The sequence below is a fragment of the Nannobrachium achirus genome (genome assembly GCF_963921795.1).
Source record: "Nannobrachium achirus genome assembly, chromosome: 7".
NCBI classification, from domain to species: Eukaryota; Metazoa; Chordata; class Actinopteri; order Myctophiformes; family Myctophidae; genus Nannobrachium; species Nannobrachium achirus.
Genome location: NC_137816.1, coordinates 8,799,736 through 8,814,477, shown reverse-complemented (window position 1 = coordinate 8,814,477; position 14,742 = coordinate 8,799,736). Strand labels below are relative to the sequence as shown.

General features: G+C 45.9%; 1 protein-coding gene across 1 annotated transcript in view; it reads left to right on the top strand.

Annotated features, from left to right (window-relative positions):
• adamts17 (ADAM metallopeptidase with thrombospondin type 1 motif, 17) overlaps positions 1-14,742 on the top strand; it is a gene marked incomplete at its 3' end in the record, with an annotated part of 224,751 nt that overhangs the window by 133,494 nt on the left and 76,515 nt on the right. The window contains exons 15-17 of the mRNA XM_080730035.1: positions 6,722-6,842; positions 9,614-9,688; positions 14,140-14,220. Coding sequence (XP_080586161.1) covers positions 6,722-6,842; positions 9,614-9,688; positions 14,140-14,220 — 277 coding nt within the window. The remainder of the gene's footprint in view (positions 1-6,721; positions 6,843-9,613; positions 9,689-14,139; positions 14,221-14,742) is intronic.

The window sequence follows — 14,742 nt, the reverse complement described above, 5'->3', positions numbered from 1 at the left end:
CCTACAAATGGCAGTCGGCGATGGTTGCATGGTTTGGGAGCGAGACTGGGACATGGAGTGTTTCCAGGCTTCGTCCCCAGAATGGGGTGGGAGGGGGTGGGAGGGGAGGGGGGGGGGCGGTGGTGGGGGTTGAGGAGTTTATTTGGATCTGCTGTTCCTACTACACTCTCCGTCTGCCGTTTGTGTTTATTTGCGAACGCTGGGTGCCAGTACATTTAGGAGGAATTCCCCCTCCTCCTGGCCAAGGAAAAGAGAGAGGGAGAGGGAGAGGGAGAGGGAGAGGGGAGATGAGTCCAGAAAGTCAAATATGGATGCAATTATTATGACGCACATGCGCTCGCAAAATACTCACTTTTCACTTTTCGTTAATGACTCATATATCCTTTACTGTGCAAGATCACTCGCAATCAATGCAAGTGAAAAGCACGTTGTGTGTGTGTGCGTGTGTGTGCTTGTGCGTGTGTGTGTGCGTGTGTATGTGTGTGTGTGTGTGTGCGTGCGCGTTCGTGCGCACTTGTGTGTCTTGAATGGTGTTACAGGAGATGGCTGTCTTCTAATGCCTCCCATGTGTTACAGGCTCCTCCTCCTCCTCGCTCCCTCTCTCTCTCTTCACTTCATGACACACTCGGTCACCCGCTGGCATGTCTGCTTTACTGTCTAACTACTGCTCTGTCTGTCTGTCTGCCTGTCTTTCTCTCTGTGTCTCGTCATACAGGCCAAGGACCCCTTAGTTGAGGGAGAGATGAAGCAGGGACCCCCACAACCTGTTCATAGATTCCATATAGTTTCATTTGACAGCACAATCATCAGTGTATTTTGGATTCATGTCAATTTGTGTTTTCAGATATTTAACCACTTGAACCGTCAATACCTTTCACTCTGAACTTAGTCTGCTCTTTTTCCCCTCTACACCAAAGCTCTTTATCAAAAATAGCCGATCTACAAGCTCACAACGCCTCACGCTGCGAGGCGTTGTGAGCTTGTAGATCAGCTATTTTTGGCTAACGTTCTCTGAATATGGGCGCTAGGGTTCAAGTGGTTAATATAAAAAAGGAGAAAAAAGTTTCTATCACACAAAGATTTGGAGGACCCCCTGTAGTAACTCTGGGGACCCCCTAGGGGTCCCGGACCCCCTGTTGAAGACCTCTGCTGTACTGTATGTCCAACTGAGGTTAAGCAACAGTGTCAGCTCTGAAACGTCTTTCTCTCTCTCTGTCTGTCTGTCTGTCTGTCTGTCTGTCTGTTTGCCTGTCTGTTTGCCTGCTTCCATCCACCAGCCATTAGAGTTATGGTTGTCGGTGAAATTAAAACGTTTGAGAACCACCGAACTAAACAGAGGTTTGGCTGAAAATCCCTCCCTCCCTCCCTCCCTCTCTCTCTCTCTCTCTCTCTCTCTCTCTCTCTCTCTCTCTCTCTCTCTCTCTCTCTCTCTCTCTCTCTCTCTCTCTCTCTCTCTCTCCCGCTCAGGTGAGAGATGATGGAGTGATAGAAGAGGCAAGTGAGAGAGCGAGGGGTAGAGGGGAGAAGGGGTGGGAGGGGAGGGGTGGGACGAAGAGGGTGTGAATGTTTTTCTAAGATCTCTGGAATGTGATGAAGAAGGCAGCTAGGGGAGAACGAGAGAGAGAGAGAGAGAGAGACGCACGGAGAGCAGAGGAAAGCAGACGGGAGGGGAATAATATTCGGCTTTGAGAATCTACAGAATGGAAAATACACTGGATCAGCTGAGGGCCCCATCACCCCACATGGAGCATCAGGCCACTGAATCAGCACACAGCACACATCAGCTCCATGCCTCTGTGTGCGTGTGTGTGTCTTTACACAGGGGCGTCACAAGGGGTAGGAAAGTGGGACTGAGTTACTGGGGCCCAAGGTGGAGGGGCCCTAACTTTATCTATTGAAAAATAGCAGATATACAAGCTCACAAAGCGGCACTGAGTGCCGCGCTGCAAGCTTGTAGATCTGCTTATTTTTGAAAAGTTGTGAAAATGTGTGAAAATCTTTGAATAGGCCTATATGTATTTTTTAAGTGAACATCTCTCACTCAAATTTTGCTTCTGGGGGTCGCTGGAACTAAATATTTTGAGATCGGGGTCCTTGGCCAAATACATATCATCTTGGGGGTCCTTGACATAGGTTTCTTGCACACATTTTCACGATTTTTCAAAAAATAGCAGATCTACAAGCTCGCAGCGCGGCACCGAGTGCCGCGCTGTGAGCTTGTATATCTGCTATTTTTCAATAGTTAACATTCATGGGGGGCCCGCAGTGAATCCTTGTACCCAGGGCCCATAATTTGGTGTGACGCTCCTGTCTTTACACAACCTATTCATGGTCTGAATCAGCAACAATCCCTGTGGCCCAGATTCTCATGAATCAGGAGTAGCTTGCAGTGTTACTGAATCAGGAATTCCATACGCACCCTCCCAGGGCACACATGCACACTCACATACACACACCCTCCCCTGTTAGAGCTAATACAGCTCACTGGTCACTGCGGCATGTGTGTGTGTGTGTGTGTGTGTGTGTGTGTGTGTGTGTGTGCGTGTGCGTGTGCGTGTGCGTGCGTGCGTGCGTGCGTGCGTGCGTGCGTGCGTGCGAGTTTGTTTAGCTATACTTATGGGGACTAAACGCATGTTCACACAGTCACCTGCAGGGGACCTCTGACAGTGTGGGGACAAAATAGTAGGTCCCCACAACGGTTAGGGTTAGTTTTAGGTTTAGGTTAAGGCGAAGAGGTTGACCCCCGGTTTAGGGATAGAGGTTAGGGTAAGGCCACAGGACTTGCATAAAAATGAAAAAAAAGTGAAAAGTCACGCGCATCCGTGAGATACAGCCGTGTGTCGCTGCAGCATGCTCCCAGCCACTCTCCACATACACCCTAAAAAAGGAGAAAGGCATTTTTGGTGCCGATTACGTCAAATGTTTTGGTGGCCTTAGGGTAGCGAACAGCGCCTCCAGCGTTGGATTTTACGTAACACGACTTAAGTCGTGTAAGGCAGTCAACGTGTTAAACTTCTTTAAAAGACTGCTGGGGGTGAACCTATATTAACCCTTTCAGTGCCACCTTTTCACCACTAGAGGGCGCCCAATGGCCATAGAATCCACCATAGACAAGCGCTGTATATGCACAAGCCGTTCGCAGCCATGACGCGCCTGAACACTTTCCTTTGTGCATGAACAGGAACAGGATGAAGTTAGCTTGAAGTTAGCTATTGGCTACCAAGCATTTTAGAAGCCCTATTTTCGGCGATTTAGCCATGATTAAACCTTGCACACCTCATGGATATGCATGGAACAGAGAAAATGAGCTCTAAAGATCCTGGATTGCATTGGAGTGGATGGTAAATATCGGCGGCGCGACGCTCTCGCGGGCCGTGTAAACAGATGACGGCCGGGCATAATTGTGTCAGTCTCATGTGGTCTATGACAGGGGTATTCAACTAGATTAGGCAGGGGGCCACAGTTGTAAAATTACTTGAAACCGGGGGCCACCAGACAAAACAAATAATGGTTGACCGGTTACAGTAACTGGGCAGGGTAGGGTAATCTGACAAAAGTTGCATTAATTGCTACATTTTCAGTGACACATCAACAGGGAGCACAACATTTTGTTTTGAATGCAGCTTGTCCATTATATGTCACCTCCTTCCATTTGTAGCTATACTGTACCTATGAGTTTTGAGTGGTTTTGGTCCATCACATCAAAGAAAGAATTCTCCATCTCATCCATTAGTCTTTACACCGTAATGCGTTTCACACGATGATTCATATGTCATGATGCTCCCAACTATTGGTTCATGAAACACATCACAATATCCAGTGCCCTTATCAGCCATGCAGGGACTGAAATACAAAGACCTTTCATTCAAACAAACATAGAAACACTTCAGAACCATGTCATCCTGCCCCTCGCTACTCTTCTCACAAAGACACTTCCGTGTCAGGGACACATTGAAATGCATACTTCAAAATCAAAGCCTGTGCGCTAAAAAAGGTCTGGCACATGCGTAAATGTACAGTATGATGCAGTCAGTAATGCACCATGTGCATTATGGTCCATGTAGCCTATACCTATACTGTGCAATGGACATACTTTTGTACTATAGCACAAAATACTGGACTGGAAAATAGCAGGCAACATGCTGATGTCACGTTTTTGTTAACGCTTATGAAAAGTATTTAAGAAAATGTCATCCTGTAAAACCAACCATCCAGAATATATTTTGGGAATATGGAATGTGTAACAGGGCCACAAGAAAACTCCATTGGGGCCGAATTTGGCCCACGGGCCTCCAGTTGAATATCACTGGTCTATGACCTGTTCTGACATCACAATGATGACTTCACCAGCTCAGCAGGGATATAGCTGACCTGTTCTGAAATCGCAATGATGACATCAAACATATATGATGTCAGAAGTCAGTCATCTCCATATTTGGGAAAACATGGCCACATTTAGCACTAGCGTAGCGTTAGTTTATGCAGGACACGTGAGTCTCGCCCGCCTCAGCTGTAATCAGATGTCAAGTCAGATCCTTTTCCTATTCCTCATTCACAGATCTGCTGATCATTACATCACTCTGTCTAATCCAATCAGAGCTCTCGCTCAGTAAGGGAGGCTCCTTTAACCCATTTTGGCCTAGAATTATTGAATGCTTTAACCAGTGAAAAATATTATTTTTGAAAAAACGTGATATATATATATATAATATATATATGTATATATATATATATGTATATGTATATATATATATATATATCACGGTTTGATAGAGAAACAGTACGGTCGAGAAACGGAGCACTCGTCGTGCGGCACGGGGCGGAACAAGCGGTCGCCACAACAACGTCCTCCAGGCGGAGCCGCTCGATTGTCCACGACATTGCAAGCCGCGCGAAGGCCAGCGGGCCAGCCGGCGGAGCGCCGCGCGAGTTACGAAGCCGTGGTGAATGCAATCGTTATATTTATGCCCAGGCCGTAAGGCCTGGGCAAGCCCACGATAAACGCCCTGTCCATGTGACTACAATGGAGCGCTCCCTAGCTCATAGTAAGCTAATGGCTAAACACTGCCGAGCTAGGCTAGTAAATAAAGAAAGAGAGTCGCAAACGAGTGACGTCAGCGCCTTCACTAGTGAATGGCTGTCGTCGCCATCTGGTGGTGATTGGTGTGTGGTCAACGACAAAACAAGCGCTCTTACAATGAACGTACTGAGTTACCCAAACGTACTGTAACATATATATATATATATATTCTTTTTTCTTTGAATATATCTTTTTGAAAGTGAACATTTGTAACTCAAATATTTGCTTCTGGGGGGTCCCTGATACAATATTTTGAGATGGGGGGGGGTCCCTGGAACAACATATTTTGAGATGGGGTCCGTGGCCAAATACATGTAGTTTTGGGGGTCCTTGGCATGAAACATTTTGAAAACCACAAATTTTCAAGATTTTTCAAAAATAGCAGATCTGCTATATCTGCTATCAATATTTAAAGCATAAAATATTGCGTAATAATGTGTTCAGGCCTAAGAAGTAGGGCTTGCATTCACTATAGCTCTGCTTGTCTTTCATCCAAAGCTTTGGATCTGCTGCTGCTTAGCTGCCTCCTCCACCCCAGCCTCCACCTTTTGATAAGAGTCTGTAATAGGCTCAAATACTTGCAATTTGATCAGAGTCTGGCATAGGCTCAAATATTTGCAAGTTATGTCTGCTGATTCAAGCTACTGTAATATGTAAATGTATTGCTATTGTACTATTGTATCCCTATAGGGGGACAGTCTGCTGTCACCCAGGCGGATGCGTGCACACGCCCATGTGCGTGACCTCGCACTTTAGGGCGAGGTGGCTTCTCGCCCTTAGGGCGTCTTACTGGTAGGTTTGCTATTTTCAACGAGATTGAAGAAAAGATTCGGTGTAGAGGGACAAAGGGAAGCAGACCATGTGAAGTATAGAGTGATCATGGGTTCTTTATAGCAGTGGTTCTCAACCTTTTCAGGCCGTGACCCCCAAAATAATCCTATTTGAACTGGGGACCCCCCCACCCTGACGAGCACTTGGAGCTGTAAGAGTTGAGGCATTACATTTTGTATAACACGGTGAAAATAGCCGATCTACATGCTTACCATGCGTATTTTCACAATTTCTGCCTCTAATATTTGACAATTTGGCCAATGTTTAATCTGTCATTTTAGACCTATTAAAAAGTCCTTAAATTGTCACTTTTAAAATGTGCAGATACCCTCTATATACACTTAAACCTTACGTTGGTTTATTTACTGTTGAGAGAGAAAACAATGTTGCACGTTAAGTTAATCATCTGGGGACCCCCCCCCCAAATAATTTGGGGACCCCCCTGGGGGTCCCGATCCACAGGTTGAGAACCACTGCTTTATAGAACCATTAAGATACATGATTCTATGAACCTTGGTCTAAAAGGCTCTTTCTGGAATCCAAAATTGTTCTTCTTTGACATCACCCTGAAGAACGAGTTTCGGTTCCAATTGGCACCATTATTTTTCTGTGTAGCTGAGCTTTTTCCACCCACCCTCCCCCGTTGTCAAGGTTGTATAAGCCATCTTGTCTAGTTAAATCATTACTTCTCGCGCAAAAAAGACAGGCGAGTCTCTCACGTGCACACACGTGCACAGACACTCACACGCACCACATGACATAGGCCAGCAACATGATTCTGTCCTTGTTTTTCTCCCCGGGGGAATGCAGAAAATTGGCTGTGACGGCATCATCGGCTCATTGGCCAAGGAGGATCGATGTGGGGTGTGCAACGGAGACGGACGCTCCTGCAAGATAGTGAAGGGAGATTTCAACCACACTAAAGGCATGGGTAAGTAGTGCCTATTGTATGTTGTGTGCATATGTGTATGTGTGATAGATATGAATTATGATACATAATTGTATGATTTGTGTATGAGGCTCATATGACCATATAAGGTTATATTATGAACTACGGTCTGAACTCACACTCACAGTATAGGAGACCATGTTTTGGCTATACTGTAAGTTCTCACTATGGGAAAGTTACCAACACTCTACGTGTCTGTCTTCTTGTTATGATATGGGAACGAATCAATGAGTCCCACGATCATATACTGTCATACTGTACTCTTTATATACTGTATGTTAATTTCATCTTGAAAGAGAGAGAATTACCAAAGCTGCCACTAGGATGGTAGCTCACTGTTTGTCTCCTTGTCTGACTCTCTTCAAATACAGCAATTTATTGATAGTCCTTTGGCTTGTCCTTTTGAAGCGTGTCGGAGCGTTTTGGCCAGCCCTGGTGAGAGAAGGACCGTACAGTACCGGTCCTCAAGACCCATATCATAACAAGAAGACAGACACGTAGAGTGTTGGTAACGTTCCCCTAGTGAGAACTTACAGTATAGCCAAAACATGGTCTCCTATACTATGAGTTCAGACCGTAGTTCATAATATAACCTTATATGGTCATATGAGCCTCATACACAAATCATACAATTATGTATCATAATTCATATCTATCAATGTGTGCTCATTATGCTTCAGTCCAAAGCACTGGTACATGAATACAACTTCCAGTGCCACGAATCCATTCGTTCTTTTGAAGCCCTGACCCCAGTTGGAAATTAATCCAGCCTAACCCTCCATTGTAAGTACTGTAAGTAACTAAGCCTTGCTGAGCCATGAGGCCTATAGGTATAGGAGCCCTAGGATGTACACGTCCTGTAAAGCAGTGTTTCTCAACCTTTTTTCTGCATGGGCACACTTTTCATGTCCCAAGAATCCATGGGCACACCAACATAATACGGGGGTGTAAATATCGTCAGTGTCGGGAAGAAACCTTGTATCTCCAAGTTTCAAATTTGTATGTTTCTTCGCAAAGTAAAGCCCTGCTTCATCATACATGCACAACGGTAGTGAAAACAGCCGATCTACAAGCACACAACGCCTCGCGCTGCGAGGCGTTGTGTGCTTGTTGATCGGCTGTTTTCACTAGTTTAAATCATTTTTTAAATGATAAATACAACACTGGCTTTCAAGCGGTTTCAAGGGGCACACTTGACCCTTCTCAGGGGCACACCAAAGGTCCCCAGGCACAGTGGTTGAGAAACACTGCTGAAACGTACACCCCCTGGACATGACGCTAGTATGTCTCAGGGACTTACCCCCAATCCAACCCATGATGCTGAGTGCCAAGCAGGGAGGCACTGGGTCCCATTTTTCAGAGTCTTTGGTATGACCCGACCGGGGTTCGAACCCCGACCTCCCAGTCTCAGGGCAGACACTCTAACCACTAGGCCACTGAGCTGTCCCCAGTTTAACTGTGTAGAAATGGACCCTCATGCCTGTAGTTGTTCCATGTTTTCTGATGTGACTACCTGTACGTCACTGACAATATGTGGTCTTGAAGGACTGATGTGTTAATTAGTCTGGTCCCATCCTCTTTTACAGTACACTTTAAGACATAATAAGACATAATAAGACAGAATAAAGCCATAATAAGAAATAATGTGTTGGTAATTAGAGCTAATATATTTTATTAGACAGAAACAAAGACAGAATAGTAGAAAGAGCGAATACATTCTCTGGCACCGTCACCTGCCGCGGAACTGCAGCGGCAGACACTGCCGCACGACCGCTAGTTCGACCAGCAGTCGCACTGCATCGCCGGCGATAGGACCAGCAGTCCCGCCAGTAGGACCGGCAGGTCCCGTAGCGGTAAACTGCCCGTCCGTGCGGTGGTGGCTGCCGCGGCAGTTACCAGCGATGCCGGTGCCAGATAATGTATTCGCTTTCTGCTATTCTCTCAGCCACCACCACACGGACGGGCAGTTTACCGCTACGGGACCTGCCGGTCCGTGCGGCGGCCGCCGGTCCTACTGGCGGGACTGCTGGTCCTATCGCCGGTGATGCAGTGCGACTGCTAGTCGAACTAGCGGTCGTGCGGCAGTGTCTGCCGCTGCAGTTCCGCGGCAGGTGACGGTGCCAGAGAATGTATTCGCTCTTTCTACTATTCTGTCTTTGTTTCTGTCTAATAAAATATATTAGCTCTAATTACCAACACATTATTTCTTATTATGGCTTTATTCTGTCTTATTATGTCTTAAAGTGTACTGTAAAAGAGGATGGGACCATTAGTCTTACCGACAAAATAAGGTTGAAAAACAGTGCAGTGTTCCTGTAATTGTGATTTAACATGACATTATCATGCTATTGAATCCATGTTAATTCTCTTTCTCTCACACACACACACACACACGCACGCACACGCGCGCACACACACACACACACACACACACACACACACACACACACACACACACACACACACACACACACACACACACACACACACAAACACACACACACACACAGGTTTGGGTTGGTTAAATTCGCAATGCTCTATGTGAAAAGTCATAAAAGGGGGAAACGTACATTTGTGTGTCTGTCCAGTGCGTGCGTGTGTGTGTGTGTGCGCGCGTGCGTGAGTATGTGTGTGCGTGTGTGCATGCATGGGCTCACGTTCATACGTACGTACGTGGGGGCTGTACGTACCGTACAAGGCGTGGTCACCACTGGACATGTGACCTCCACTTCCCCTCCCTCTCTGTTCTCCAGTCACCAGTAGGCAGTGTAAGAGGGTTTCTACCTGTGTGATGGCTAGACCCAGAGCTGTCCCCAAGTGTTTCTCATGTAAGATGCATGCACTGTGTCTGTGTGTGCGTGTGTGTGTGCGTGTGTGTGTGTGTGTGTGTGTGTGTGTGTGTGTGTGTGTGTGTGTGTGTGTGTGTGTGTGCGCGTGTGCGTGTGCGTGTGTATGAGAGTGAGTGTGTGGGTGTTTGTGTGTTCATAATAGAGCATCGCAGTGGGAGTGGATTCCTGGTGCCACTTAATATTCCCCATTCATTTTCGCCATAGACTTTTACAAAAATATTTATAACAATTAGCCAGTAGCTATGCCCCTCCCAAAAAGCTTTTGTCCAATGCTAGCTTAGAATAACTTCCTGCTTGCCAAGGTTTGCCTTGGCAACAGCCTTGGCAAGCTGCTGGTGGCTAAGCTAGCATTGGACAAAAGCTTTTAGGGGAGGGGCATAGCTACTGGCTAATTATGTTAAGCCTCGAACCAAGCCATCCAGGATGGCATGTGAATCATGACCACACAACCTTTGTTTCTATGAAAAGAACATTTTGAAAATCACTAAACAAAGGGTAGTTATTAAACGTAGTATATCAAACAATGTAATATTAAAATATGTTTTCACATAGGATCAAAGGTTGTGTGGTCATGACTCACTGCCATCCTGGATGGCTTGGTTCGAGGCTTAACATAATTGTTATAAATATTTCTGTAAAAGTCTATGGCGAAAATAAATGGGGAATATTAAAAGACAACTTTAGTTTTTTACAACAAGGGTTCATATTTTAGATTGTAATTAAAGAATATAAAAGATGAGTGCTAAAATTATTTCATTTACTTCTTTCTATTGTTTTAGAGACTCTTATTTCAGTGGTTGGGGGCATGCATACAAGTGACTAAATATGTCATTTTACACAGAATAAGCCCATTCCCAAGATACAACGCAACCTTTCATGGTTGGATGTGACTTATGGGGTCCAGAAGTGTTACTGTAAATAGCAACAAAGAAACTGCTGGCTTATTGTGTCTAAACTAAAAATAGATATTTAGCCACTTGTACGCATGCCCCCATGCGTACGCATGCCCCACATTTTAGCATTGTAAATGCGATAAAACAATAGAACGAAGCAAAATGAAAACATAACACTCACTTTTTCTTTTCTCTAATTACAATCTAAAATATGAACCCTTGTTGTAAAAAAAACAAAGTTGTCTTTTAAGTGACCCCAGGAAACCACTTCTGCTGCGATACTCTATATGCGCGAGCGACAGAGCGCGCGTGAGCGTTTGTGTGCACGTGTGTGTGCATGTGTGTGTGTGTGCGTGTGTGTGTGCCTCCCTTCTCCGCCTGCAGTGTTTGACTGTAGGTAGATGAGGGAACCAGCTGTCTATGGGCTCTCCTGGGGGATGTAGTCCAAACCATTAATGAAAAATAAGAAGAAGAAGAAGAGGGAAAAAAGAGGTCTGGTAACGGTTACATAACCAACCCCCTGACCTCATTACCCTATAACCCAGCCATGAGCCATGCCAGGGAAGCATTCCATTCCTCTAAGCTGTCTCCTTGTCCCCCCTGTCCTTGTCATGTGGAGGAGTAAAGGTATAGGAGGAGGCAGGAAACAGCTCTCTGGCATTGAAACGTCGCTGGTCAGAGGCGTCGATTGGGTATGGCAAGGTGTGGCGGCTGCCATACCTTGGCTACTGGGGAAACAAATAAAATGTACTTCTTAAATTAAATTCATCGTGCCTGTTGCTAAGGTACGGCAACGTGACTGGTGTCTTGCACGCGCGCGTGCAAGACACCAGTCACGTTTGCCATACCTTAGCTTTTGCTGAGCTGACGCCACTGCCGCTGGTCGGTGGGCTCCGGCAGCCCGGAGTGCACACTTTGCTGCGGTGCACCGTATGGAGAAACGTTCCAGTGCCAGTTGGAAACGTTGACATTTACTATACGAGAACATTTCATGCTATTATTTCCAATTGACATTTACTACAGAAAATGTCAAATAGACAAATCACCCGCCTGTAAACCCAGGCGAGCCCTACTACTGAGTGAGTTGTTTTGGAACGGCGTGTGTCGAACTTTGAGAGGTGGAGGGACACGATGGTGGTGGCGGGCACGGGACAATGCGGGCAACGGTGAACTCTCAGGTGGAGGTCGTGTGTTATTTTTTAGCTGTGGATACAAGTTTCCCATACGGTCACTAAAAAGATCTATACGGGATCGGTTTTGGCATCGGCCAAAACTACCCGTTAGATCGCTGTAACGGGCAACTTTATCCAACAGTTTGTAGTGCTGCTGTGTGTGGGTGGAAGTGGGTTTGCTGGTGACAACTTTTACTTCCAACAGCTTTGAAGATCTCCTGGTATGTATTGTATATACTCTGTGTGGTGTGTGGCTTTGTGTTGGGTGAAAGAACGAGGCAGCTCAATGAATTCATTGCCATGTCCTCATCTGAGCATTGGTCCAGTCAGCGGAGGACGTGGCCTTCAAATCAATCAATCAATCAATCAATCAATCAATCAATCAATCAATGTGAGTGCTCTATGGCAGTGGTTTTCAAAGTGGGTGACGGGGCACCCTGGGGTGCCGTGACGGCAGTCCAGGGGTGCCGCGAGATCATTTGATAATATTTGGAATTTATTTGGACACTTGACAAAATATTTAGTATCATTTTAAACTTGAAGTACAAAATTATTTTCAGTCAGTTCTAACCAAAATGGCTATTATCTCAACATTTCCCTCACAACATAATCACCAAAATATCGTCATTGTCGGGCAGAAACCTTGTATCTCCAAGTTTCAAATGTGTACGTCTTTTGGTAAAGCAAAGCCCTGCTTCATCATACAAGACTGTCGCACAAAACTAGTGAAAACAGCCGATCTACAAGCACACAACGCCTCGCATCGCGAGGCGTTGTGTGCTTGTAGATCGGCTGTTTTCACTAGTTTAGTACATTTTATAGATGATAAATACAAAACGAACGGTTTTGGACATACAAGGTTTCCACCCGAAAATGACGATATGCTATAAATATAAGGTGCTGGGAGTGAAAATTATTATGGGGTGCCTCGGATTTAAAAAAAATATTTATGGGTTGCCCTGAGACAAAAAAGTTTGGGAACCCCTGGTATAGAGACTCATCCACCGCCACAGAGTCCTGGGTAGATTGTGGGATGAATAAAATAGGCAGTGTTTGTGCTTTGTGTAGCTGCACTAAGTGACTACTACTGGTTGGCCAGGGCACCTGTTCAGATAAAAATATACAGTAGCACAAACCAACTTCAGTCAGAATCTCCCTGTGAAACCCCTCTGTGTCAGGTGAAAAGAAGCAGCCGGTGGCTCCATGTGTGTTAGGAAGCATGTGGCTGTTTACACCCCCTCCCCTGGCCAACCGTGAGAGCTGGCAGTGACGGGGACTGCAGCAGGCTCGGTGGGAATTGGAAACTATTGAATTGTGGATGAAAAGAAAAGAAAAACATGTTCTAAAACAAATAAGATAGCATTATAGAATCATATTGTCCTATCGTATCATATTGAATCACTGAGCTGCTTTGCCCTGTTATCACTGCCCAAAGACAAGTTTAGCGGGGGCATGGTGTGTCTGTGTGACCTGATGCACGGTGTGTGTGTGTGTGTGGGGGGGACAGGCTGATGACCAGCTGTGACTAGTCTGCCTCCAGTCCTACTGAACAGCAGGACGGGACAGCAAATACTGAAGCATAAATAAGATGGGAGGAATGGGTGCCAAAGACTCCACAAACAGGAAGTGAAGAGTTTCATTCCAAACTGGGATGCCCATCATTGAAAACATAATAACAAGTTCAGTGTCCTTACAAAATGACTTCTGCAATGGAAGGAAAATTGAGCAACAGACAAAGAACAAATTCTGGAATAAAACCTTCAGGCCGGACTCACACATATGCGTGAAACATCTTCTCCGTATCGTCTGAGAATGAGGGCGGGAGGGGGAGTTCCAATGCATTGTCAATGGAAGGTTGTTTGGTTTTTTGTCGTTGCCGTGTCTCTTGCTCAACCGAAGGCTGTCTCTTTTGGCCAAGAGACACGGCAACGACAAAAAAAACACGTGACCTTCGTTGACAATGAATTGGATCTTCCCTCCCCCACTCATTCTCAGACTACACGGAGACGATAGCTGTCGCGACTGTGTGTAGCGCGCCTTAGGTGAACACACTGAAGCATGATTGCCGAAGAGCAACAGTATTGTGCACTGCATTTCCCAGGAGTGCTCTGACATTTCCTAGTCTCTGCGCTCTGTGAAATAGCTGTCTTTAATGGGCAGGTTCTAAAGTTTGTGTGATATCCAACACATCAGAGCCTTTCCTCGCTCCTTTCATAGCGGTCTCGAGCGAAAACACCAATTCACAGTATTGTTGACCAGCCTGGCCTCCACACTTCCTGTCTCCCCTCCCTGCTGTTGTGTCTGTGTGTGTGTGTGTGTGTGTGTGTGTGTCTGTCCTCGCATCACACTCCTGTCTGTTTCCTAGGCTACATCGAGGCAGCCGTCATCCCCGCGGGTGCCAGAAGAATCAAAGTTGTGGAGGACAAGCCTTCCCACAGCTTTCTGGGTAATAATGCATCTCCTAGTGATAGACAGCTATACACACATTCTCCCACACGACACGCACGCGCGCGCGCACACACACACACACACACACACACACACACACACACACACACACACACACACACACACACACACACGCACACACTCAAAGATTGGAAAGCTCAAAATTACATCATTTAATAAAACAATCTTGTATTTGTTGTGGTGTACACTACACAGTATACATCGCTGTTGTGCTCGAGCAACCATGTTGTAAATTTTAATTTGCATCGGCGACGGTAACCATAACAAACTTTTTAAGACGTTCGCGAAAATGTTCATTCGTTTGGCATTTCGCCGTCTGTCTGTACATGTCCCCATGTCTGCTCCAAGGAGGTCTGGCGGTATAGTCAGTGTTCCTGCAGCGGTTTGTCAGATAACCGATGCCCCTGTGGAGACAAGCGTCGCACTGGGACCACAGGCTTTGATGTGTAAACATGTTCCCCTTGTCTGGCATTATGAAAGGCTGGAGGATGTCTGTCCT